General features: G+C 53.2%; 1 protein-coding gene across 1 annotated transcript in view; it reads left to right on the forward strand.

The window, feature by feature from the left end:
* TGM2 (transglutaminase 2) overlaps positions 1-23,407 on the forward strand; it is a 36,873-nt gene extending 13,466 nt beyond the window's left edge. The window contains exons 4-13 of the mRNA XM_003253565.4: positions 934-1,052; positions 3,888-4,016; positions 5,057-5,234; positions 9,715-9,850; positions 10,539-10,642; positions 12,270-12,512; positions 13,543-13,815; positions 19,392-19,552; positions 20,637-20,773; positions 21,502-23,407. Of these exons, the coding sequence (XP_003253613.2) occupies positions 934-1,052; positions 3,888-4,016; positions 5,057-5,234; positions 9,715-9,850; positions 10,539-10,642; positions 12,270-12,512; positions 13,543-13,815; positions 19,392-19,552; positions 20,637-20,773; positions 21,502-21,652 (1,631 nt within the window). The 3' untranslated portion in view covers positions 21,653-23,407. The remainder of the gene's footprint in view (positions 1-933; positions 1,053-3,887; positions 4,017-5,056; positions 5,235-9,714; positions 9,851-10,538; positions 10,643-12,269; positions 12,513-13,542; positions 13,816-19,391; positions 19,553-20,636; positions 20,774-21,501) is intronic.
* Positions 23,408-23,720: the final 313 nt, after the last annotated feature.

Consider the following 23,720-nt stretch of genomic DNA (forward strand, 5'->3'; position numbering starts at 1 on the left):
TAATGGGGCTCCAGATTGCCCCTTCTTGGCCTCAGTTTCTTCACCAGTTAAGTGGAGTTAGTAAAGCCTGACCTTTGGGCTCCTACCACCTGGCCCCAACTTCCTCAGCCCCCTCTTCTCCCTTCGCTGGCCACAGACAACTAAATGCCCTGCATTTTCCAGCAGCCAAAGCTTTGTGCTTTCTGGTCCTCTGCTTAGAATGCCACCCTCTAGGTCCCAACTCTCTAAACCTTAATCATTTTTCAAGACAACATTCAGATGCCACCTCCTCCAGGGAGCCCTCTGTGACTCTCTCAAGCTGGACAGGACCCCACCTCTCCTGAGCTGCAGGAACCCTTTCTTGGCCTTCCCCTCTGCTACTGAGTTCTGTCTACCTTGAATCATGTGCCTCCCTCACGCTACCTCAGGGCTTTCGTTTCCAAAGCACCTTTCAGATCTGCATTTTGGGCTGACACAGTGAGGTGTTAAGGTGGGCAGAGAAGGCAAAGTAGCCTACCCAGGGTCACACAGCAAGTGAGGATCAGGAGTTTCCTGACTCCTGGTCCAGTGCTCCTCTGTCTTTAGTCTCAGTTTTCCTAGCTATAAAATATTCCTGAGCCTTAGTTTTCTGGTCTTTAAAATGGGGCTTTCAAGGATCCCTTCCTCATAAGGCTCTTCTGGAGATTAAATTTATTAATACAGGTCATACATCTATCGCAGGTCCTGGCACACGGCGAGTGTTGGAGAAATGGCAGCCTTTGTTGTCACTAACCAATAACACCTTATCTCATTGATGTGGGATTATTCATTAATGGTTACTTTTTCCAATTAAAAGAAGGAGGCATCCCTGAGACACTGGCTTGGCCTAGGGAATTGGCACCCTTGACTCCAGATTTGCAGAGACCCTGGGCCTCCGCAGACCCAGAGCTGAGGTCCCTTTCTTCCTGCCTGCAGCGGATGCTGTGTACCTGGACTCGGAAGAGGAGCGGCAGGAGTACATCCTCACCCAGCAGGGCTTTATCTACCAGGGCTCGGCCAAGTTCATCAAGAACATACCTTGGAATTTTGGGCAGGTAGGGGCCACACCCTGTCTCTCCCAACCATCTCAGGCCCTTCTGTGTGCCCGGCCCTCTGTCAAGGGGCAGCCAAAGCTGCACAGGTGGGAGTGAGTCACAGAGTCACCTGCTTCATGCTGTCAGGGATGCAAAGGCCCTGAAACAGCTGAAGGTTCAGAGAGGGCCAAGGCTGCCCTGAGGTCACACAGCAAAGGCGGTGGCCCTGGATTCAAGGTGGAGAAAGAACTAGGAGAGCCTTTGGGAGCTGTGAAGTTGGTTGGTATCCTGGGAGGGGGAAGAGGGAACAGTAAATCTCATGTATTGAAACAATAGGCAGTACTTGGAGTTGGGCTGGGGTGAGCCCTCTGTGCTAGGCATGTGCTAAGAAGAGGCTTTAAACCCTCACCCAGATCAGTGGTTCTCAGGATCACTGAGGGAGGGTGTTAAAACGCTAGGGGGTGAGAATTTGCTCTTCAAACAAGTTCCCAGGTGATGCTGATGCTGCTTGTCTAATAACCATACTTTGGGAACTGCTGATCTGGTTGTATCTGTTAGCTGCTGCTACATAACAAGCCTGAAATTTAGGGGCTAAAAACAACAATCACTTATTATTTCTCCCAAGTCTGTGGGTCAGCCATGCATGGCTGTCTAGGCTGGGCTTGGCTGGAGTCAGTAAAGCCAGCCTGACCTTTGGGCTCCTACCATCTGGCTCAGCCGATGGCTCATCTGTTTCACATGGTTTCTCACTCCCCGGCCGGCTAGGCTGGGCTGGTTCTCTAAACCGGTGATGATAAATTTCATTTATCATCCAGCTACCTGTAAAAATTCTTGAGACTCTGCTGGGAAAACTCACGAAGCAAGAACCATTGCACCCCTGGCCACTCAACCTCCTGGTGTGTTAGGAGGTATTGGCCTCCTGGGGTGGGGTTCACCCTGAGGCTTCCCCCAGCAGCCTCTGGGTCAGGGTTCAAAACTAGAGGGTCCTACCGTGAAACCATAGGGAAATCTTCCCTGTATGATCTCGGGCTTTGACCAAAGTTTTGTCATCTGAATATCGCGATGATAATTGCAAAACTGTTGCTCAGCAATCCCCTAGCCTGCTGTGGGATATAAATGAAATGGTGGTATGACCGTGATGCATAAAATACATCAGAAAATGAACTGGCTCTGATTTTTCATGGCTTTTCATTCTCTCCTGAGAAGGAGAACAAAGTCAAGTTGTTCCTTTATTTCCCAGGGTCTTGTTTTTTTTTTTTTTGTTTTTTGTTTTTGAGGTGGAGTCTCACTCTGTTGCCCAGGCTGGAGTGCAGTGGGGCAATCTCGGCTCACTACAAGATCCACCTCCTGGGTTCATGCCATTCTCCTGCCTCAGCCTCCCGAATAGCTGGGACTACAGGCGCCCGCGACCACGCCCGGCTAATTTTTTGTATTCTTTTAGTAGAGACGGGGTTTCACCGTGTTAACCAGGATGGTCTCGATCTCCTGACCTCGTGATCCGCCCGCCTCGGCCTCCCAAAGTGCTGGGATTACAGGCGTGAGCCACCGCGCCCAGCCCCCAGGGTCCTGTTTTGTATCCGGGCTTGTGCCGGGCTGTGGGACATGGCCCTTGCAAAGCTTCTGGAGGTGGTCACAGTCCAGGAAGATGAGACCTAGAGGAAGGAAGGAATAACAACAGCCTATGGGGATCAGGGGGTACTTCTTGAAGTAGGGAATATTTGAGCTGGGCTTTGAAGAACAAATAAGAGTTTGCCATGCAAGGAGTTGTGTGCACGATATACTAGGCCAAGAGAACTATGCAAGTGAAAGCTCAGAGGTTGGAAAGTTTATGTTGTGCCTGAGAGGTATGTTGTAGCTTGGGGCCTACCTTGCGTGTGAAGGAACCCCAAGAGATGAGGTGGGAGAAGCCAGCAGTGTCCAGGTTGTGGAACAGCCCTGAACATCAGGCTGATGGCAATAGGGAGCCACAGAGGGTTCACGCCATAGAAGGCTATTGTGCAGCTTGGAGGGAGATCTGGCCCAGGAAAGGACCACAGAGGTGGGGGGAAGAGAACAGACAGAAGGGCCCCTGAAGGTGGGTGGTCCAATGGAAGGTGGCAAGAAGGGATCCTGCTTTTGAGAAAGCTGACATTTGAATGGCAAGGATGAGAAGGTGTGGGCCCTGCAGAGAGCAGCAGGAAGAGCATTCTGAGCAGAGAGATAGCACATGCAAGGGCCCTGGGGCAGTGAGCCTGGGCAGAGTGAGTGTGGGTGTGAGTGGTGAGAGATGAGGTCAAAGAGGGGATGGCGGCAGATTGTGAAGGGCCTTGTAGGTTGCACGGAGAAGTCTAGGTTTTACTGTGGATACAGTTGAAACAGCAGAGTGATGGGACTGGATTTCTGTGTTTAGAATCAGCCTCAGAGCAGCGTGTGTGTGCTGGGTCAGAGGGGGACGAGGGGGCTGACATCAGCTCTGCAAGGTGGGTCACGCCTTGGGGAAGTGGGAGATTTGGCTGAGCAAGAGGAGAAAGGGATGGTGACAGGGCCCAAGGTGACTCTGAGGGGGAGCCCCAGGGACACTGGGCTGCTCACTCCATGGGCTCCTGCTCCACATTCACAGGTCCCCCCAACCAGGCCCTGGATGAAGATTGTCACCCCCTTTGTCACACACTCATGGCTCACCCAGTCATTGTCCCACTCCATTCCCTCCTGGGCCAAGAGAAGCTGCCACCAGAGAGATTTGGCAGACTCGGCCGGAGTGTCCCAGTCTGCTGTGTGGGACAGAGCGGGAAACAGCTGCTGGAGGCTTCAAGGCAGGCTTCCTGGAGGAGGTGCCTTCCCAGCTCCCTCATTCTCCTCTTGTTTCCTCTGACACAGTTTGAAGATGGGATCCTAGACATCTGCCTGATTCTTCTCGACGTCAACCCCAAGTTCCTGAAGAACGCCGGCCGTGACTGCTCCCGCCGCAGCAGCCCCGTCTACGTGGGCCGGGTGGTGAGCGGCATGGTGAGTGGGTGGCATGGCCCATCCAGGGGCTGGGCCTACAGGAGGCTCCCGCAGGCCCCTCCCTCGCAGTGGAGACACAGGCTGGGCGCGGTGGGGGACCCGGGAGATGGGTAAGTCTTGGGGAAAAGACCTTAGGATTTACACAGATGAGGGTGATGCTGTGAGGTCCCCCAAAGCAATTAATTTATTCATTTCTTCAGCAAATATTTATCAAGTCCCACTTGTGTCCTAGGCACTGGGGAGACAGCCATGTACAAGTCCTGTGTGATCTCTAACTTTATGGAGACTGTGTTATAGAGGGTAGGGGAGAGGAGACAGATGCCAACCAAAATACCATGTGAACGAGCAGGCAGTCATAAATGACGTTTCACGCTCTGAAGGAACCCGAGGTGTGACAGCATTGGACTGCAGGACCAGGCTCAGGGAGGGGCTGAGGGGCTCCCTAAGGTGGTAACCAGGAGAAGGGCGTTCCAGGCAGAGGGCACAGCTGTGCAAAGGCCCTGAGAAGGGAGCGACTTTGGCAAGTTTGAGGAAGGAAGGGAGGCCAGTGTGCCTGGAGTGGAGTGAGCAGGGCCCGTGGGTGCAGAGGAAGCCGCAGAGGTGGGCAGGGGTGAGACCAGAAGGGCCTCTTGGATCATGGTCAGGAGGCTGATTTTATTCTCGAGGTAATGGGAGTTTAGGGGGAACGACACAATCTGGGGTGGGGGACCCAGGCGGGTCTTTGTAAAACTTAGATCACACCATGTCACTCCCAAGCAATCCCGTGTTCATAGGACAGAGTCACATCCCCAGCATCGCATTCAAGACCTTGACCCTGACCCACCTCCTTCTTCCCCATCTCCCTCCTGTCCCCCGGCTCCAGCCCCCACCATCTGCCGCACACCACAGTCTGTCACACCATGGCCCCTTTGCACCTGCTCTTTCTTCACCCTGGAGCTCCCCTCCCCAGCTTTCACCCCCTGCTGCACTCAGGCTCACCCAGACGACACAGCCGCCACCCCATCCCAGGCTCAGTCCCCGTGCTGCCCCACTGGTTGCAGGTCAACTGCAACGATGACCAGGGTGTGCTGCTGGGACGCTGGGACAACAACTACGGGGACGGCATCAGCCCCATGTCCTGGATCGGCAGCGTGGACATCCTGCGGCGCTGGAAGAACCATGGCTGCCAGCGTGTCAAGTACGGCCAGTGCTGGGTCTTCGCCGCCGTGGCCTGCACAGGTGAGCTGCACCCTGGGATGTGGGTCATGAGCCCTGGGAGGGGGCACAAAGAGCACCGGGGTAGGAATCAGGACATCCCTGCCCTGGTCCTGCCCCTGCCACCAACACTCTGAATGTGCTATGTGGCCTAGAGCCTGTGACCACCCTCTCCGGTCCTTTATCCAATAGCCATCCCTCCGGTGGTTGTTAGGATCAAGGGCTATCATTGGGGAGACTGCATGGGCTCAGGGCTGAGAACTTGGGCACTGGAGCCCACGTTCTCAAAAACTCAGGATTTTTAACCTGAGTTAAACCCCCACTCTCCCACCACTTGCTCTGTGACCTTGAGCAAATGACTTCTTTCTGAACCTCAGTTTCCTCGTCTGGAAAATGGGGACAACATCAAGGCCTTCCTCCTAGAGTGGGTGTGACATGAAGCTACTCAGCACAGAACCTGGCCCAGTGTCGCTCTTGGCAAATATAACCAGTAATAACTGGATCCTACAGTCATATCAGTGTCAAGAAAGAAAGCCTGTTCTAAAATGTATAGGGGTAATATCGAGCAATTTAAAACCAAAAAAGTAAAGTAAATCTAAAACAAAAATCTTAAAAATTTAAGGCCAGAAAATGTTGATGATTGTTGCCAAGCTGGTGATGGTGCTTATGAGAATGGGTTAGCATCACACACTGGCTAAGAATGTAGACTCGAGACATGAGGATCGCTTGAGGCCGGGAGATTGAGACCAGCCTGGGCAATATAATGAGACCTTGTCTCTACAAAAAATAAAATAAAACAAAAATTAGCAGGCATGGTTGTGTGTGCCTGGAGTCTTGGCTACTCAGGAGGCTGAGGCAGGAAGATCACTTGACCCCAGGAGGTTGGCTGCAATTAGCTATGATTGTGCCATTGCACTCCAGCCTGGGCAACAGAGCAAGATCCTCTCTCAAAAAAAAAAAAAAAAAAGAGAGAGAGAGAGCACAAATTCTGAAGTCAAGATCTGGGTTCAAATCCTAGCTCTGCTTCTTACCAGCTGTGTGTCCTTAGGTAAATCACTTAACTCCTCTGAACCACAGTTCCATCATATGTAAAATGGGCACGACGGTAGTACCTTTATACTGGGATGGTTGTGAGGATTAAATGAGTTAATATGTGTGAGGTAGCTGAGCGTGGTAGTGGTGCACCTGCAGTCTTAGCTATTTGGGAGGCTGAGGCAGGGGGATCACTTGAGCCCAAGAAGTTGAGGCTGCAGTGAGTCATGATTGCACCACTGTACTCCAGCCTGGGTGACAGAGCGAGACCTCATCTCTAAATAAATAAATGAATGAGGGAAGTGCTTAAAATGATTCTGGGTGCATAATAGAAAATACTTATGTGATGATACTATTTATTGTCACGACTATTATTATTACCAGGCTCAATCTAAAAGGCTGGTCTGGGGTTTCCAGCTTTTCTGATTCCAAAACCAGTGCTAAGGCCCAGGAAAGGGTGCTGGGAGGTCCCCAGCACATCCTCCACACCAGCAGGCTGGGTCAGGGCAGCCTAACCTAGGTTCTCAGCTCAGCTGTCCTTGCCTTCTGACCCCAGCCTCTCTGCCTGGGACTCCCTGTTCCCCATGACTTCTGAATTCCTTTTTCTTGTGGAAACTCCCTCATGCCAGACACTTCTCTCTGAGAGCCCTAAAACACCTCTTTTCAAAGAAGCCCATGGGTTTCCCTGGAAAAACCCCACAATCCAAGACCTGGGTCCCCAGGCTCACCAGCAGAAACCCTGGTCACTCTGGTCACCCTGGGCTGTGGCCGCCTGAAGGTTGAGCAGCAGACCCTGCCCTCAGCTGCCCACTGCAGGGCTGTGTTCCTGTCCCTGCAGCCTCTTCCCAGGCTGTGTAGGATGGAGCCAGGGAAAACTTGGCCAAGAAAAGGGCTGTCTGACCACCGTGGCCGTGGAGTTTACGTGGGGGGGCAGTGGTGAATTGGCCCATGAACTCTGGAGCTGGACTGCCTGGGTTTGAATCCACCTCTGCCACTAACCCCTGGGTGGACTTGGGCAAGAGAATTGATGCCTCCAAGCCTCAGTTTCCTCATCTATAAAGTGGAGACAATGGTGACTGATCTCATTCATAGGAAGCTCTTAATACCAGGGAGAGATCACTTAGCACAGTCTCTGGCTCTGGTTAGGCTTGGGTCTGGGGATTTTCGGGGGAACCTGGGATTCCAGCTTTCTCAGCCGGATCCCTCACTGTACTTCCTCGATGTCCATGAATCAGCCAGCACTGATGGACGACATTTGCCGTAACGGGCACCATGACACACTGTGCTGTTCCCGAGCACCCCCTCAATGCTTGCTCTGGGAATGGGCAGACAAGGCTCTGCCTACACCCACGGCCTCTCTCTGAATCACCACAAATCCCCACAAGCTGCTATTATTAGCTTCTCTTACTGAGGAGGAAATGGAGGCTCAGAGAGGGGAGTGGCTTGCCCAAGGTCACACAGCTGGTGAGCAGCAGGGTCAGGCTCTGAGCACGGTGCTGGGGCAGCCTCCTGTTAGACTGATGAGGAGGCCTCCCGGGACACCATCCCTGGGGCAAGAGTGGCACTTGGCTCCCTGGACAGCAGAGACAGGCCTCCCTCGTCCTCTGGTCCGTCCTCAGGCCCGCTGCATGGTGGGATAAGACCTGCGGTTAGGACACCAGCCTTCACTGAGGGCAGCCTTAGGGCTGAGCCCTGCCCAGGCGTCAGGGGGACAGAAACCAGGCAAGAGGGGGAGGTCATAGCTGTTCCTTCCTCCTTCCTCCCAGCTCCTACAAGTCTCCTGGCAGGAATCCAGGGCCAACTGGTAAGCTCTTACCCTGGCCCCGGGGCAAAGGTCACATCCCTTCTCCCCCCACTCCCAAACTCAACTTCAATCAAAACTAAAAGTAAAACAAAAGTCCCACAGATTACGTTATTACGTAATCTTGTTTCTGTTCATTTTTTAGATATTTTTTCTGGGAATCTGTTACTTTTACAATACATATAAAAAGCACATTTTAAAATGAGAGAGTAAAAGCACCCGTAGTTCCGTCTGCCAGGAGCACCCAGCAGGCCGTGTGGATGAGATCCACGCCAGAGTTTCCCCCCTCCCCTGTGCTCCTCGCCTCTCCGAGCTGAGCTCAGCTTGCAGATGCCCGTCAATGTCCTGTTTCTGTTTAACCTGTCATTGCAACATCAGCCCCTTTCCCAGCAAACAGGGCCTTGGCAGGAATGCAGGGCCCTCCCTCCCGACAAGTCTGAGGACCCTGGCCTGTGCTGCGACCTGTTTATAGGGCCACATGAGTCGTGTTCTTGTATATTGGGAATGATGATGAGTCCCCAGTGGCATCACTAATGCACAAAGAGATGGAACCAAGGCTCAGAGAGGTGAAGGGACTGGTCCCAGGTCACACAGCTGGAAGCAGCTGGATCTCCCGACCTCTGTCCCCTCCTCTGCCTGTTCTGCCGTTTGAGTCTTTTAAGTCCCTATCTTGCAGAGAGTCAGTCATTCAGTCACTCCTTCCTTCCCTCCCTCTTTCCTCTCCTCTCTTCTCATCCCATTTGACAAAATAGTCAATGACAGGCCTGTGCTGGGCTCCAGGATCTCACATAAGACAGATCCCTCACTGTCCTTGGAGGACTAATTAAAGAATCCCTCACATGCCCATACACTGGAAGGATGACGGATCTCCAGCCGTGCTATGAATGCAAATGATGGGGCAACCTGAACCTGGCAGGCAGCCTTCCAGGCAGAGGGAATGGCAGACACTGATGCCTAGAAGCTGGCGGAGGCACAGCATGCTGGAGGCCAGTGTGGTGGAACACAGTGTGCGAGGAGGGGGTCAGGGGCCAGACCCTGCAGGGCCAAGGGCCATGGCCAGGGCTCTAGCTTTGACCTCAAGGGCCATGGGGAGTCATAGACAATTGATCAGAGGAGTGGTGACATCAGATTTGTATTTTATTTTATTTTGAGATGGAGTCTCTCTCTGTCGCCCAGGCTGGAGTGCAGTGGTGCAATCTTGGCTCACTGCAACCTTCGCCTCCCAGGTTCAAGGAATTCTCCTGCCTCAGCCTCCTCCTGAGGAGCTGGGATTACAGGCGTGCACCACCATGCCTGGCTAATTTTCGTATTTTTAGTAGACACGGGGTTTCACCATATTGGCCAGGCTGGTCTCAAACTCTTGACCTCAGGCCTCCCTCGGCTTCTCAAAGTGCTGGGATTATAGGCGTGAGCCACCACGCCCGGCCCAGGTTTGTATTTTAGAGTCTCCTTCTGGCAACTGTGATGTGAGGGGCATAGAATGGACATGGGGTGACCAGAGAGGTGGGCGCCGTTGTCCCAGCAAGAAGGGCTGGCTCATGTTCTCAGCACTTGGACAGCAGGTACGGTGTTCCCTGGAATACAGATGGGCAGGGGGAGGCCCAGAGCAGGGCGGATGTTTCCAGGACCTCAGCCCATCCTCTCACCCCGCTTTCCACTCCTCTCCAACAGTGCTGAGGTGCCTGGGCATCCCCACCCGCGTCGTGACCAACTACAACTCGGCCCATGACCAGAACAGCAATCTTCTCATCGAGTACTTCCGCAATGAGTTTGGGGAGATCCAGGGTGACAAGAGCGAGATGATCTGGTGAGGTGGGGGCCAGGGTGGGATCCAGGGTGGGATCAGAGCCCAGTAGGGAGGGCCCCATGGAGAGGAAACCTCGGAGGGCTTCTTGGAGGAGGTCACATTTGAATTGGGCCTTAAAAATTCAGCAGTATTTGAGCAGGCTTGGGGAAGGCCTAGAGGGAAAGTCAATCACATACACGATGGGGTCTCAGGAAGAATCATGCTGCAAATGTTGTCGGGAGTCTGGACTGCCACATTAGGGAGCCCAGGCTTGATTCCAAAAACAATAGGTTGTCACTCAAGGCTTCAGAGTGGGAGAGGGCGGGGCTGACAACTGCCAGGAGGGCTAGAGGGGAAGAGATGGGCAGGGGGCTGGGGCGTGGTCCGGCGGGGAGTGATAAGCCCTGAACGGACAGAAAAGAAGTGATGGAGCCAAGAAATTAGGAGGTCAAAGGGGCCACTGAGAGGGGCAAGGAGGGGAGAGGAGTTGAGAAGGGCTCTGAGGTGTAGGAGTGGGCGCTTGGCTAGAGAGGGTGCTGTGAGATGGGCCCCGGTGGGAGGAAGAACAGGGCAATGGGGGGACGTGCTGGGCTCAGTTTGGGACAAGGCGAGCTTGCGTCTGGGGACACGAATGGATAGTCTGCCCGTGGGAGGTGGCGATGAATGTTGCTCACGTTCTGCTTCATTCCCGCGCCCCTATCCCCGTCAGGAACTTCCACTGCTGGGTGGAGTCATGGATGACCAGGCCAGACCTGCAGCCGGGGTACGAGGGCTGGCAGGCCCTGGACCCAACGCCCCAGGAGAAGAGCGAAGGTGCGTGGGCAGCCACTGTCATGTCAAACAGATGGGGAAGCTGAGGCTTGGAGAGTTAAAGTGACTCAGCTGGAGGGCGGCAGAACTAGGAGCTCACCTGGAGACCACTGACGGGTCCACACAAGGGTGGGGGACCTCACTTACATCTTAATTACACACTTCCTGATAAATCTCAAAAGCAATTCACGTGCATTGCGGAAAGCAGGAAATACAGAGAAGCTCAAAGAAAAAAATCAAACAGCATCTTTGTCCCCTCCCGCTAAAATTAGCAGCCTTAACATTCACACGAGCTTCCACTGATTTCAAATCATATATTTGTATGCGGGTGTATATGTGTGTGTTTGTATATGTATGTATAGAAACACACACATATACGTGTAGTACCTGAGTGTTTGAAAGAGAGCACACTAAGGCAAAATTTTGTGATACATATGGACACTTTCTAGGAATATTTTTAAATGCATAAAATATAATACATAGTGTTACAAAGAAAACCAATTACATTAAAATACAGTTGTCACAAGTTTTAAAAAATAAATTTATGATACAATAACATATGCTTCTTTATAGAACAAGATCTAGCGGTAGAGTCAGTAAGTTCTGTAATATAGTCGTAGAGATAACTTATGAGCATAAATTAATTTCCTGCCATCTGGGACAGCTGTACGGTTGCAATGACCATGCCTGTGGTTCTTATGAGTGACAAGTCCTAAGTGCTCCTCAGGCTGCTATGGTCATTTCCTGCTTTTGCAATTGAAGGAAGTGCTATAGTGAAAACAAAGATACCCTTTTTTCCCCATCATAGGGTTCATAGACCCCTGAATTCTGTTGGTAGTGCCTTGTGGGGATCCGTGGGCCCTGGTTTAGGTCCTCCAGCGGCATGGAGCATTTTTTCCCAGGTCTGTCCACTTCTGGAGAAAGCATTAGCATTTCTCCAGCAGATGGTTTTCTGTGATTTGAATTTTTATTTAATGTGACCGTGGTCCCTCACATGGGAGTGCTAGACTGTATCTATCCAGCCTCTAGTCCTCAGCATCGGAAGTCTGCGGACAGTGTGGGGCGGCTATCAACCACACTTACGTAAACATCAGGCACCCGTATTCACTTGGAGAACACACATGCCCTGGGGCTGGCCCTGTGCGGGGCACTGAGCTCCACTCTCAGTACGAGCAGGAAACGAGACAGATGTCCTCCTTGCTAACATGTTGCCCACCCTTGGCTCCGTAATTTCCTTAGGATGTCTGGGATACATTTCCATTTTATTTATCAAATATTTGCATAGCATTTAGTATAGGCTATGAGCTTTACATCTATAATTCATGAATGCTCATTAGCTGGGTCCAGATCTTATCTCCACATGAAACTGCCACTTCGAGAAGTTAGTGACTGGCCCAAAGTCACCGAGGTAATGAGAGGCCGAACTGGGATTTGAACCTTAAAAGTTGTGCTCCAGAGCCCCTATTCTGAACCCTCGCCCTGTGGTGCCCTCCTGGAAGTGGAGTCCTTCCGTCAGAGGGCCGCGTGGTCTTGAGGTTTTTGGCTACATGCGGTTGAATTGTGGAGGGTGTTAGAGGACACCACCCAACCCTCACCCAGGCCCGTCCCTTCCCCTTTCTACCCCTGCCAGGGACGTACTGCTGTGGCCCAGTTCCAGTTCGTGCCATCAAGGAGGGCGACCTGAGCACCAAGTACGATGCGCCCTTTGTCTTTGCGGAGGTCAATGCCGACGTGGTAGACTGGATCCAGCAGGACGATGGGTCTGTGCACAAATCCATCAACCATTCCCTGATTGTTGGGCTGAAGATCAGCACTAAGAGCGTGGGCCGAGATGAGCGGGAGGATATCACCCACACCTACAAATACCCAGAGGGTATGTGCCCTCAGAATCTTTAACACGGCCTTGAAGATAAGCATCCGGTTTTCCCAGCCCAGCAGGCTCATGTATGTGTGTGTGTGTGTGTGTGTTTTAATTGGTAGCCTACGTACAGCAATGGCCCTGTAGGCGATACTCCATCTTAAACAATTCCTTAGAAACAGGAGCAAACATGTTGAGGGACAGTGGTAGAGGATTATTCATATAGGGAAAGAGTTCTCTGCTACTGATGTTAAATCAGTTGTGGGGGAAAGCACTTGATTTATTTTTAAAAATTGGATTTGAGCACATCGAACAGCCAGTTCAATATGGTATATAATTTCTAAGCAACTACTAAGCATAGCAGGGCTCACAGAGGGGACTAAGAAACCATAGTTCCTGCCTTGGCCTGACCCTCGCTGACTTTCCAGGGGAGCCTGGCCATACTGTAGTTGAAAAGGATAACACAGAATGAAATGATGCTCTCCCTATCCCCTGAAAGGTCTCGAGCTGATGGTTTGAGAGAAGAAATAGATATGCACCCAACAACACTGGGAGAAAAATCAAAGGAGCATAGGAGAGAGGCAAATGGAATATAAGGAAGGGAGCAATCAGAGACAGGGAGGGAAAGGATTTTAGGTAGAAGTAATCCCTGTGTAAATGCTTGAAGGTAAGAAAGATTGCACTGTGTTCGTGCCTAGTATGCACCAAGCACTGTTGTAGGCACTGGATAAATAAAACACAGCCTTAGCCCTTGAGCAGCTCAAGAAGGTAAGTTTGAAACAGAAAACAACACAGGGGAAGGAGTGGTCAGAGAGGTCTTCCTGGAGGAGGTGTCATTTGGGGCTGAGTCTTGAGGGATGTATAGGAGTTCACTAGTGGAAAATAAATGAAATGCTGTGCCCTCCTGGCCCAGAAATGTAGAGAAGGGACTCCTTCAGGGCTGCCCTGAGTCATCAGGCCTCTGTGAAGCCAGCTCACCCTGTTGCAGCCCCCTTCCTATGATCTATTCCAGCTGTGATTGAGGCTCTCTTCCCAACCCCTACAGGGTCCTCAGAGGAGAGGGAGGCCTTCACAAGGGCCAACCACCTGAACAAACTGGCCGAGAAGGAGGAGACGGGGATGGCCATGCGGATCCGGGTGGGCCAGAGCATGAACATGGGCAGTGACTTTGATGTCTTTGCCCACATCACCAACAACACCGCTGAGGAGTACGTCTGCCGCCTCTTGCTCTGTGCCCGCACCGTCAGCTACAACGGGATCTTGGGGCCCGAGTGTGGCACCAAGTACCTGCTCAACCTCAACCTGGAGCCTTTCTCTGGTAAGGCCCTGTGTTCCTGGAGCATTTGTTGAACGCCGACTGACAACGTGCTAGGTAGTGACCTAACCGCTTAGCATGTGTGATTTCACCCCACAGACACTTACATGGCGCCGACTCTGGGGCGGGCCCTGTCCTAAGCACTTTATAAATATCAACCCACTTAATTCTTATAGCAAGAGTGAGGGGTGGATTCTAACATGGCTCCATTTTCCAGATGAGGAGACAGAGAACAGAGAGGTTAAGTAATTTTCTTAAGGTCACACAGTTGAGGAGTAAACCTGTCCTCTCAGCAGCTATACTATTTGGTTTCACCTCATCTTCGTGTGACCCCTGACTGCTTTCACAGACCCTCTGCTGCCCTCTCCCGGTGAATTCCACTGTCTCCAGCCCCTCAGGCCTCAGCAGCCTCTCTCCACGGACCCTTCGAGAACCCCTCCTGCACCTCTGGTTGCTCTCGGCCTCAGGGAAAAGGCTCTAGCCCAGCGCCTTGGAAAGCACCCGTTGCACTTTCCACAGTGATGGAGACGCGCTGAGTCTGCACCGCCTATCCAGCATGGTGGCCACCGGCTGCACGTGGCTGCTAAGCCCTTGAAATGTGGCTGGTGCAACTGCAGAACTAAAGTTTTTTTGTTTGTTTGTTTGCTTGTTTTTCATTTTTTTTGAGATGGAGTCTTACTCTGTTGCCCAGTCTGCAGTGCAGTGGCATGATCTCAGCTCACTGCCATCTCAGCCTCCCAAGTAGCTGGGGTTACAGGCGTGCACCACCATGCCCAGCTGATTTTCGTATTTTTATTAGAGATGGGATTTCACCATGTTGGCCAGGCTGGTCTCGGACTCCTGGCCTCAAGTGACCTACCTGTCTCGGCCTCCCAAAGTGCTGGGATTATAGGTGTGAGCCACCGCATCTGGCCAAAACTAAAGTTTTAATTGTGTTGAAAGTTAGATAGCCACATGTGGCCAGAAGCTGCTATGTTGGGCAGAGCAGATCGGCGAGCCAAAGGTGGGAGCGTCCAGGCCTCTGCAGGGAGGAGTGCTTTCTTCCTGGACTTGATTGTCCCTCTCCAGTGTCCCCAGCACCAGCCTAGTTGCCTTTTTAGGCAGATCCCTTTTGCTGTGACATGGTGTCATTAGACCACCCAACCCAGCCCCAAACCAAGACTTTGTCACCCGGCTTCCTGCATGGAGACCTGCACAGTGGTTGTCCCCTGGGTCCCTTCCACTGTCTGGCTTTGTCACTGTGCCTGGTTATCTTCCTAAATATAAGCCTGAGGCCCTCAGAGGAGCCGTGGCCACTGAGGTCACATAGTGAGGCAGTGCGGGACCAGGAATCAAGCCCAGGGTTCCACCCAGCAGCCCCATCCCACTTTCTGCCTTTTGGAGCCCTGCAGGCTTGAGGAGGGCAGAGGGGTCTCCAGGCTAGGAGAGGACCTGGGAGCTGCAGAGTGAGACACTGGCCATCCTCTGAGGGGCAGCAGAATCAAGTAGGACATCATCTTTGGGCAGCATCTCGCTGTGTCACCGGAGCAAATGGCCACCCCCCTGCACCTTAGCGTCCCCATCAGGCTCCTGGGGGTCATGAGCCGACAGTGCAGGACGGTCAGGGGTAAGAGAGTGTGCACACAGTAGGCACTCGTGCCTGGGATTCAGTGTGGCCACACCTGGAGATGCTGGAGAGCCCCCGGGTGGGGCAAGGTTTGTGTTTACAGAGTTTGTTTCCCCGTCTCTTTTCCCCGGACTCCTTCCTGTCAAACCAGTGATCGTCCCTCTCCTCTCTGACGGTGCCTGGACCCTTGGCACCCATGGGCTGGTGTCTGGGGCACAGCTTTCACCCTCCTAAGAAAGCAGGTCTGTGTTGCGGGCGGGGCGTCTGCAGTGTTGACAGTTGCTGCCTCTTGGTTTTTCTATCTTGGGCCCACCGTGGGCACTCCTGAAGCTGCACCCCCTGGGCACACCCACTGTCAGGCCCTGGGCAGACTCCTCAGAAGGGGCCAGGCCCTCAGAGGGCAGATCCTCTTGGTACCAGGGCAGGACCCAAAACTGAAGCTGTCAAAAGACATTTCCCGAGGCCAGGAAGACCTGGCTTTGAATGTCAGCTCTGCTGCCCTCTGAATGCACCACCTTGGGCGCGGTGAACATGCTCGCTGAGTCTTAGGTCCTGCTTGCCTGTTACATGGGGTGATGACATGCCTGCCTGATGCGCCCGCAGCCGTGAGGACTGAGGGAGAGGATGCGTGCTCAGGAGGTATCTGGAAAGGGCACAGCAGCACCAGCACGTGGTGGGGCCCTCACTCCTCCCTGAGCGCGAGTGCTAAGAGGCGTGGGGAGGCGAGAAGCCCGTGGACCTTTCCTGAACACCTTCTGTCACAGGCAGTGGTGTCAGCCCTGGGCTCAGGGGTTCCTGTGTCCCTGACACCTCGGTGGTGTAGAAAGGACCCAGCCCTCGCTGCTCATCCAGGCCCAAAGAGTCCGGGAGAGGATCCATCTCTACAGGCGTGTGGGGGTTCAGGACACAAGGACACCCAAGTTCTAGCTGCTGCCGCCTGCTGCCTGACTGTGGGCTCCCGGCTATTCCTCTCCTCCTCCAAGGCTATGGGTTCCCCATTCACACAAAGGGGAAGGTGGGTTCCTCTTTTAAGAGCCCTTCCAGCCCTGTTCTGTGTGTGTGTGTGTGTGTGTGTGTGTGTGCGTGTGTATACATTTAGGAGGTCCAAGTGTGGTTTTGTTACACGGATATATTGAGCAGTGGTGAAGTCTTGGGCTTCACATTGGAGACCCAGTCCCATCGTTTCAGTGCACACCCACCAGCTACTTCTCGTGCTCAGAGCTGCTCCAAGGGGAGAAAGTGTCTCTCCTAGAACGAGTGGCATGAGGTGAACTCCAGGCCTGGGGCAGACGCACCAAAATCACTTCCTCCCAGGCCTCTGTGGAGTCAGCCCTCACCTCTAAGACACCATCGGGACCCTGAGAGCATTGTTCTGCACTGGCATCAGCCAAGCGTGCTGGCTTTTCTCATCCTCCCAGGAACGTGCTCACCACAGAGGGGGTCCCTCCTGCTGGGGACCCACTGGAGGCATAGCCTTCAGGGAGGGGAAGGGGAGGACAGAAGGCGCTGGGCGTTGGCCTCTCGCTGGAAAGTGAGGCTGGTCCAAGTCCCCTGTTGGAACCTCCAATGCCAAGCTCAAGCTGAGATGTGTTCCCTCTAAGCCCCCATACTGTGGTTGAGTTACTTGTTATTCTTTGATGATAAGATCTGGGGAATTTCCACGTGCCGGTGGACAGGAAGCCAGGCCCTGGACAGCTGAAAGGAATCCAGTTGCCCGCACCCCTGCCTCCTTTCTCTGCTGCTTCTCTCTCTTCTTCCTGCCTCCACCCTTTCACGCTCTCACCTCCCTCATCCCTCCAGGTGGGTCACAGGAATGCAGCCAATGTGGCCTCGGTGACTGTCCCCAGAGTAACCTTCTAGAACAGGGCAAATTGTCTAAAGAATGGTTGAGACTGACCATATAGGTTTCCTCTTCCCAGCCAGCATCTGGCCCAAGACCAAGGCCATGGCCACTGGCCTGTGGACGGAGACTTTCAAAGGTCCAGCCCTGCCCTGGCCTCCACCTCCTAGAATAGTCGACAGTTGGGCCACATCCTCCAAGCTCCCGGAGGATAATGTTTTTCCTCTTTCCTGTGGAGCTAGCTAGACTTTCCACTCTGCACCACCAGGTCTTGACCTAGTAATTTTCACCCTCTTTTGTCCTTTTTGGCACACAAGTTTGGTTTTCTTCCCCAGATCACGTCATCTGATGAGAGGTTGGAGCAGATCCACCCAGGGAATGAAAGGCCAAAGGGGTGGGTAGGCCGGGGCAGCATTTTCCAAAGAGGGGGATGCGGACCACCAGTGTTCACGGTCAAAGGTTCAAGGTCAAAGCCTGAACCTTGAATCCCACAGTGAGAAAGTGACTGTCTCCTCGGGTCTCAATCCGTCCTTCAGGTGACCTCCTGGGGAAAGTCTCTGAGGGTGCTGATTTGCCTCTGGCCTCCTAAGCCTTGCCAATCTCCCTCTTTAGCAGTAGACTCAGGTCTGAAACTCAGAGTCCACAGCACATCACTGTATCTGGCCAGAATTGAATATGCATGATCTTGTTTGTGTTTTCTCTCTTTTTTTTCCCCCGCTTGAGACAGGGTCTCACTCTGTTGCCCAGGCTGGAGTGCAATGCTGCAATCATGGCTCACTGCAGCCTCGACCTCCCGGGCCCAAGCGATCCTCCCACCTCAGCCTCCCAAGTAGCTGGAACTATAGGCTCACCTCACCACTCCCGGCTTGAATTTTTGTATTTTTTATAGAGACGGGGTCTCACTGTGTTGTTCAGGCTGGTCTCAAACTCCTGGGCTCAAGCAATCCTCCTGCCTCAGCCTCCCAAAGTGCTGGGATTACAGGCGCGAGCCACTACCCTCAACTACTTGTATTTATTTACTGCTCCTCCCTGCCTCCTACAAACAGACCCCAGGTCTGTTTCCTTAAATGCTAAACTACATGAATCCTTAAAATGCTAAACTACTAAGATCCTCCAGCCCCCGTGTTCTTTTCAGAAACATGGGGCTAAGAACCACACTTTAGTGGGTAGGTTTGTTCCTGCCAGCTTCTTTCTCATCCCCACATCACTGTGTGGCTTTTGCTCTGCAATGACCCTTGGTCTTACCTCTGCCCAGCAGGTGATAAGATCTGGGGAACAGAGAGGAAACAGAGGGGAAACAGAGAGGGAGGTTATCTCCCCAGGCTCACACAGCCAGTGAGTGGCCAGACAGGGCCAGAGGCAAGTCTCCCAATCTGAGCACTTACTGGCAGAGGTGATTCTTCATCTGTGCAACGGGTACAACATCACGAGCCTCATGGAGGGAAATGACCTTACGTCCATGAGAGGCATTCTTCAGTGAGTGTGGACCACGTTGTTGGACTCTAAGATCTGGATTATTAGTCCAGATGCCTGCACAGTACATATCAGCTGTGTGACCTAGGACAATGTTATTTCACCTGCTGGAGACTCAGTTTTCTCATCTGTAAGTTGGGTGGTAATACCAGTACAAGCCTTTTAGGGTTGTCATGAAGGTGAAGTAGGAGCCCGCCGTGGGAAGTGCAGTGCCTGGTGCAGCAAGCAGATGTCGGCTCTGATCCTCCCCAGGATGAAGGGCCCCCGGCTCACACACCCTGAGTCCTGAGTGTACCAGGCTCTTCCCGGACACTCGCTCAGCTCATCCTCCCACAGCCTTAGGAGTGCCTGTGCCACGCAGATCCAAACATCAAGGACCTGGGAGGTGGAGTGGTTCACGCGGGGTCACCCGTTAGAAGAGGCAAAGGCCTGGGCCCGTGGGAGTCCAAGTGCATCGTCTACCTGCTGTTCAGCATCCACTCTCCAGCTCCTCCCTGGGAGCCCTGGAGCCACAGTGGGGAGTTCAGGGATCTGCCCAGCCATTCCCCTGCTGTGTGACCCCGAGCACATCCCTTCCCCTCTCTGTGCCTCTTGAAGTTGCGAGAGAGTTGGGAGGGGTGACTCTGCATCATAAGGACCCTCCTTTCTCCCCTTCTGCAGAGAAGAGCATTCCTCTTTGCATCCTCTATGAGAAATACCGTGACTGCCTCACGGAGTCCAACCTCATCAAGGTGCGGGCCCTCCTCGTGGAGCCAGTTATCAACAGCTACCTGCTGGCTGAGAGGGACCTCTACCTGGAGAACCCAGAAATCAAGATCCGGGTAAGGGCAGGCTGGGCAAGGGGCAGGGTCCCAGGGCAGCTCAGCGCCGGGGACAGGGCAGATCCCTACCCCCACCCCACACACCCACATCCCTGCAAGCTCCAGACCTTTGGTGCCTTAGTGATCCTCAAATCCTAGCCTCATCGAAGAAAAGCATCATGAAGCCTAGAGAATTGGGGACCCATAGCCTCTAGGAATGAATCTGAAAATCCCAGAGTGATAGGGTCATGGAATTTGGGGATCTTAGAGTCGTGAATCCTTCAAATGCTATACTACTAAGGCTGGAAACCCCAGGCACTGGGCACTGGTGGGGCAGGGTGGGGTGGGGGAGCGAAGGGCATAGACTAGAGTCTCACTGCCTGAGTTTGTACCAGGGCAGCCCTGGGCATGTGACTTTGCCCCTCTGTGCCTCAGTTTATTCATCTGCCATATGGGGTTAATAATAGCACTGAGGGGTGTTGTAAGAATTAAAAGCATATCCACAGGAAACACATAGATCCATCCTCAGCACACGATAAGGGCTCACTGAAAGCTAACTGTCCTTATCATCACCATCATCGTCATTAGCCCACAACCCCTAAGGGCAACAACTACACTTAAATGGTAAACAGCAGAGGGAGAGGCAGTGAGCAGTGTGCCAGACATTCTGCTGGAAGCTTGCACATATTAGCTCAGTTAATCCTCACAAGAACCCTCAGTCAGGCATTTCTCTCCTATGAAGAATCCAAGGTATACAGAGTGGAGAGTAACTTCCCCAGGTCACACAGTGAAGAAGAGGCAGAGATCAGCCTGGCTCAAAAGCCTGTGATCTTTCCCCTCCAGACCCTGGGACAAGGGAGGCACTTTGGACATCCCCTGGGTCACATGGAGCCTCACTGCAGCTCCATGCAGGAGACTTGGGCAGGTAGCATGATCAGTGTTTTCCAGATGAAGAAACTGAGGCACAGAGGTGGGGGGAGGGGAGTGATCGTGGCAGACCTGGGTACAGCTTTGTTTAGCAAATATTGGGCCAAATTGCAGTGAATGCAGAGAGCCCAGCCTGGATCCCACCTGCCCTTGACATCTGCCCCATGCCCTCTTCCAGATCCTTGGGGAGCCCAAGCAGAAACGCAAGCTGGTGGCCGAGGTGTCCCTGCGGAACCCGCTCCCTGTGGCCCTGGCAGGCTGCACCTTCACTGTGGAGGGGGCCGGCCTGACTGAGGAGCAGAAGACGGTGGAGATGTAAGTGCTGGCTGCTCTAGCTTTGGGGCCTGGGGGAAGCGGGCAGATGCCGATGGGGGTACAGACTGTCCTTAGGCACCAAGCCCTGGCTGAAAATCCCCTCCTCTCATCTCCCACACACACCTATGCCCACTCCCAGACACCCTGGGGCTAGAGTTCCCACCGTCACATTCTCTCTCAATGCTGACACCACCCATGCACAGATCTGCCACAGACCTCCACAGTGACATCATCCGTCAGTAGGCGCTCACCTGCAGACACATCCATCCTCGCATAGACAGGTATCTGCCCTCCGAATGTCCACACATGTGCATGCACATACATATGCATGCGTGGGCGTTTCCACATAGATACCTAGCTACACACATACATACAAGCACACACTTCTTATTTTTTACTTTTTCGCTGTAATGTAACTTATATACAGTAAAAAGCACAGATCACCTATGTACAGCTCAATACATTTTCACACACATGGCTACCTGAGCATATCCGCTTGTGCCCCTAAATGCACCATCTGCTTTTATGCACACGGACACACATGCGTGCACATGCACTGTTCACTCTAAGAGGGCAGATTGTCCAGGCCCCGCAGAGGGCCGAGAATGAGGCCCATTCATGGACACGCTGTGCTGATCCTTGGAGGTCACATGACTTCCTGGCTGGCCCCCAGCACGGGGGAGCCAGGCCTTGGGCCCCTTTCCTCACCACCCCCTCTCTCGCTGCAGCCCAGACCCCGTGGAGTCAGGGGAGGAAGTTAAGGTGAGAATGGACCTGCTGCCGCTCCACATGGGCCTCCACAAGCTGGTGGTGAACTTCGAGAGCGACAAGCTGAAGGCTGTGAAGGGCTTCCGGAATATCATCATTGGCCCCGCCTAAGGGACCCCTGCTCCCAGCCTGCTGAGAGCCCCCACCTTGATCCCAATCCTTATCCCAAGCTAGTGAGCAAAATATGCCCCTTCTTGGGCCCCAGATCCCAGGGCAGGGTGGGCAGCCTATGGGGGCTCTCGGAAATGGAATGTGTCCCTGGCCCATCTCAGCCTCCTGAGCCTGTGGGTCCCCAGTCACCCCCTTTGCTGTAAGGAATGCTCTGTGCCAGAAACAGTGGGAGCCCTGACCTTGGCTGACTGGGGCTGGGGTGAGAGAGGAAAGACCTACATTCCCTCTCCTGCCCAGATGCCCTTTGGAAAGCCATTGACCACCCGCCATATTGTTTGATCTACTTCATAGCCCCTTGGAGCAGCAAAAAAGGGACAGCATGCCCCTTGGCTGGATCAGGGAATCCAGCTCCCTAGACCGCATCCTGTACCTCTTCCCATGACTGCACCCAGCTCCAGGGGCCCTTGGGACAGCCAGAGCTGGGTGGGGACAGTGATAGGCCCAAGGTCCCCTCCACATCCCAGCAGCCCAAGCTTAATGGCCCTTCCCCTCAACCTCACCATTGTGAAGCACCTACTATGTGCTGGGTGCCTCCCACACTTGCTGGGGCTCACGGGGCCATCAACCCATTTAATCACCGTGGGAAACTGTTGTGGGCGCTGCTTCCAGGATGAGGAGACTGAGGCTTAGAGAGAGGAGGCAGCCCCCTCCGCACCAGTGGCCTCGTGATTATTAGCAAGGCTGGGTAATGTGAAGGCCCAAGAACAGAGTGTGGGCCTCTGACTCTGAGTCCACTGCTCCATTTCTAACCCCAGCCTGACCTGAGACTGTCGGAGAGGCTGTCTGGGACCTGATCAAAAAAAGACTCAGCTGAGACAAGGAGGTAAAGAGGGGACTGGGGGACTGGGAGTCAGAGCCCTGGCTGGGTTCAGGACCCACGTCTGGCCAGGCACTGCCTTCCCCTCTCTGGGCCTTTGTTTCCTTATTGATCAGAGGAGTGATTGAACCAGCTCATCTCAAGGATCCTCTCCGCTCCATGTTTGCAATGCTTTTACATGGCCCAGCCTTGTAAATAACCACAAGGTCCACTCTCTGCTCCACAAAGCCTTAAGCCATAGGCCCAGGATATTTCTGAGAGTGAAACCATGACTGTGACCACCTTCTGTCCCCAGCCCTGTCCTGATCCCCTCCTGTGCCCAGGTACCACCCTTCAGACCCCAGTTCTAGGCGAGAAGAGTCCTGGACACCCCCGCCCTACCCATAAGCCTGCCCGCTGCAATGCCTAGACTTCCCAACAGCCTTAGCTACCAGTGCTGGTCACTAACCAACAAGGTTGGCACCCCAGCTACCCCTTCTTTGCAGGGCTAAGGCCCCCAAACAAAGCCCCTGCCCCGGAGGAAGCTTGGGGAGCCCATGAGTTGTCAGCTCTGATTTTATCTCCTGCTCTTTCTACATGACTGGGCCTCCTTCGGGCTGGAAGAAGGGGGGATTCTCTATTGGAGGTGAGATCACAGCCTCCAGGGCCCCCCAAATCCCAGAGAAGGACTTGGAGAGAATCATGCTGTTGCATTTAGAACTTTCTGCTTTGCACAGGAAAGAGTCACACAATTAATCCACATGTACATTTTCTCTATACATAGAGCTCTATTTCTCTACGGTTTTATAAAAGCCTTGGTTTCCAGGCAGGCAGTAGATGTGCTTCTGAACCGCAAGGAGCAAACACTGAAATAAAATAGTTTATTTTTCACACTCAAACTGGGTCTGGTCTGGTCCTTTATGAGTTTGGAGGGAGATGGGTAGGTGAGCTCGCTCACACCTGGACCCCCCACTTCCTGCCTAAGAGTCTTTCCTGAGCCTCAGCCCTGTCCCTGGGTTTAAACTTTACTGGCATTCAAGGTCCTACACAGTCTGGCTCCATCTCCAGCCCCTTCCACCAACAATCTGTTTTTGGGCCACAATTAACTTCCTGTATCCCCAGAACACCCTGCGCAGTTGTCTACCTCTTGGCTTTTGTGTGTGTAGTTCCCTGAGCCTGGAGTGCCCCTCCTCTTCTTTCCCTATAATGCTT

This window comes from Nomascus leucogenys, chromosome 13 (assembly GCF_006542625.1).
Source record: "Nomascus leucogenys isolate Asia chromosome 13, Asia_NLE_v1, whole genome shotgun sequence".
Lineage (NCBI taxonomy): Eukaryota > Metazoa > Chordata > Mammalia > Primates > Hylobatidae > Nomascus > Nomascus leucogenys.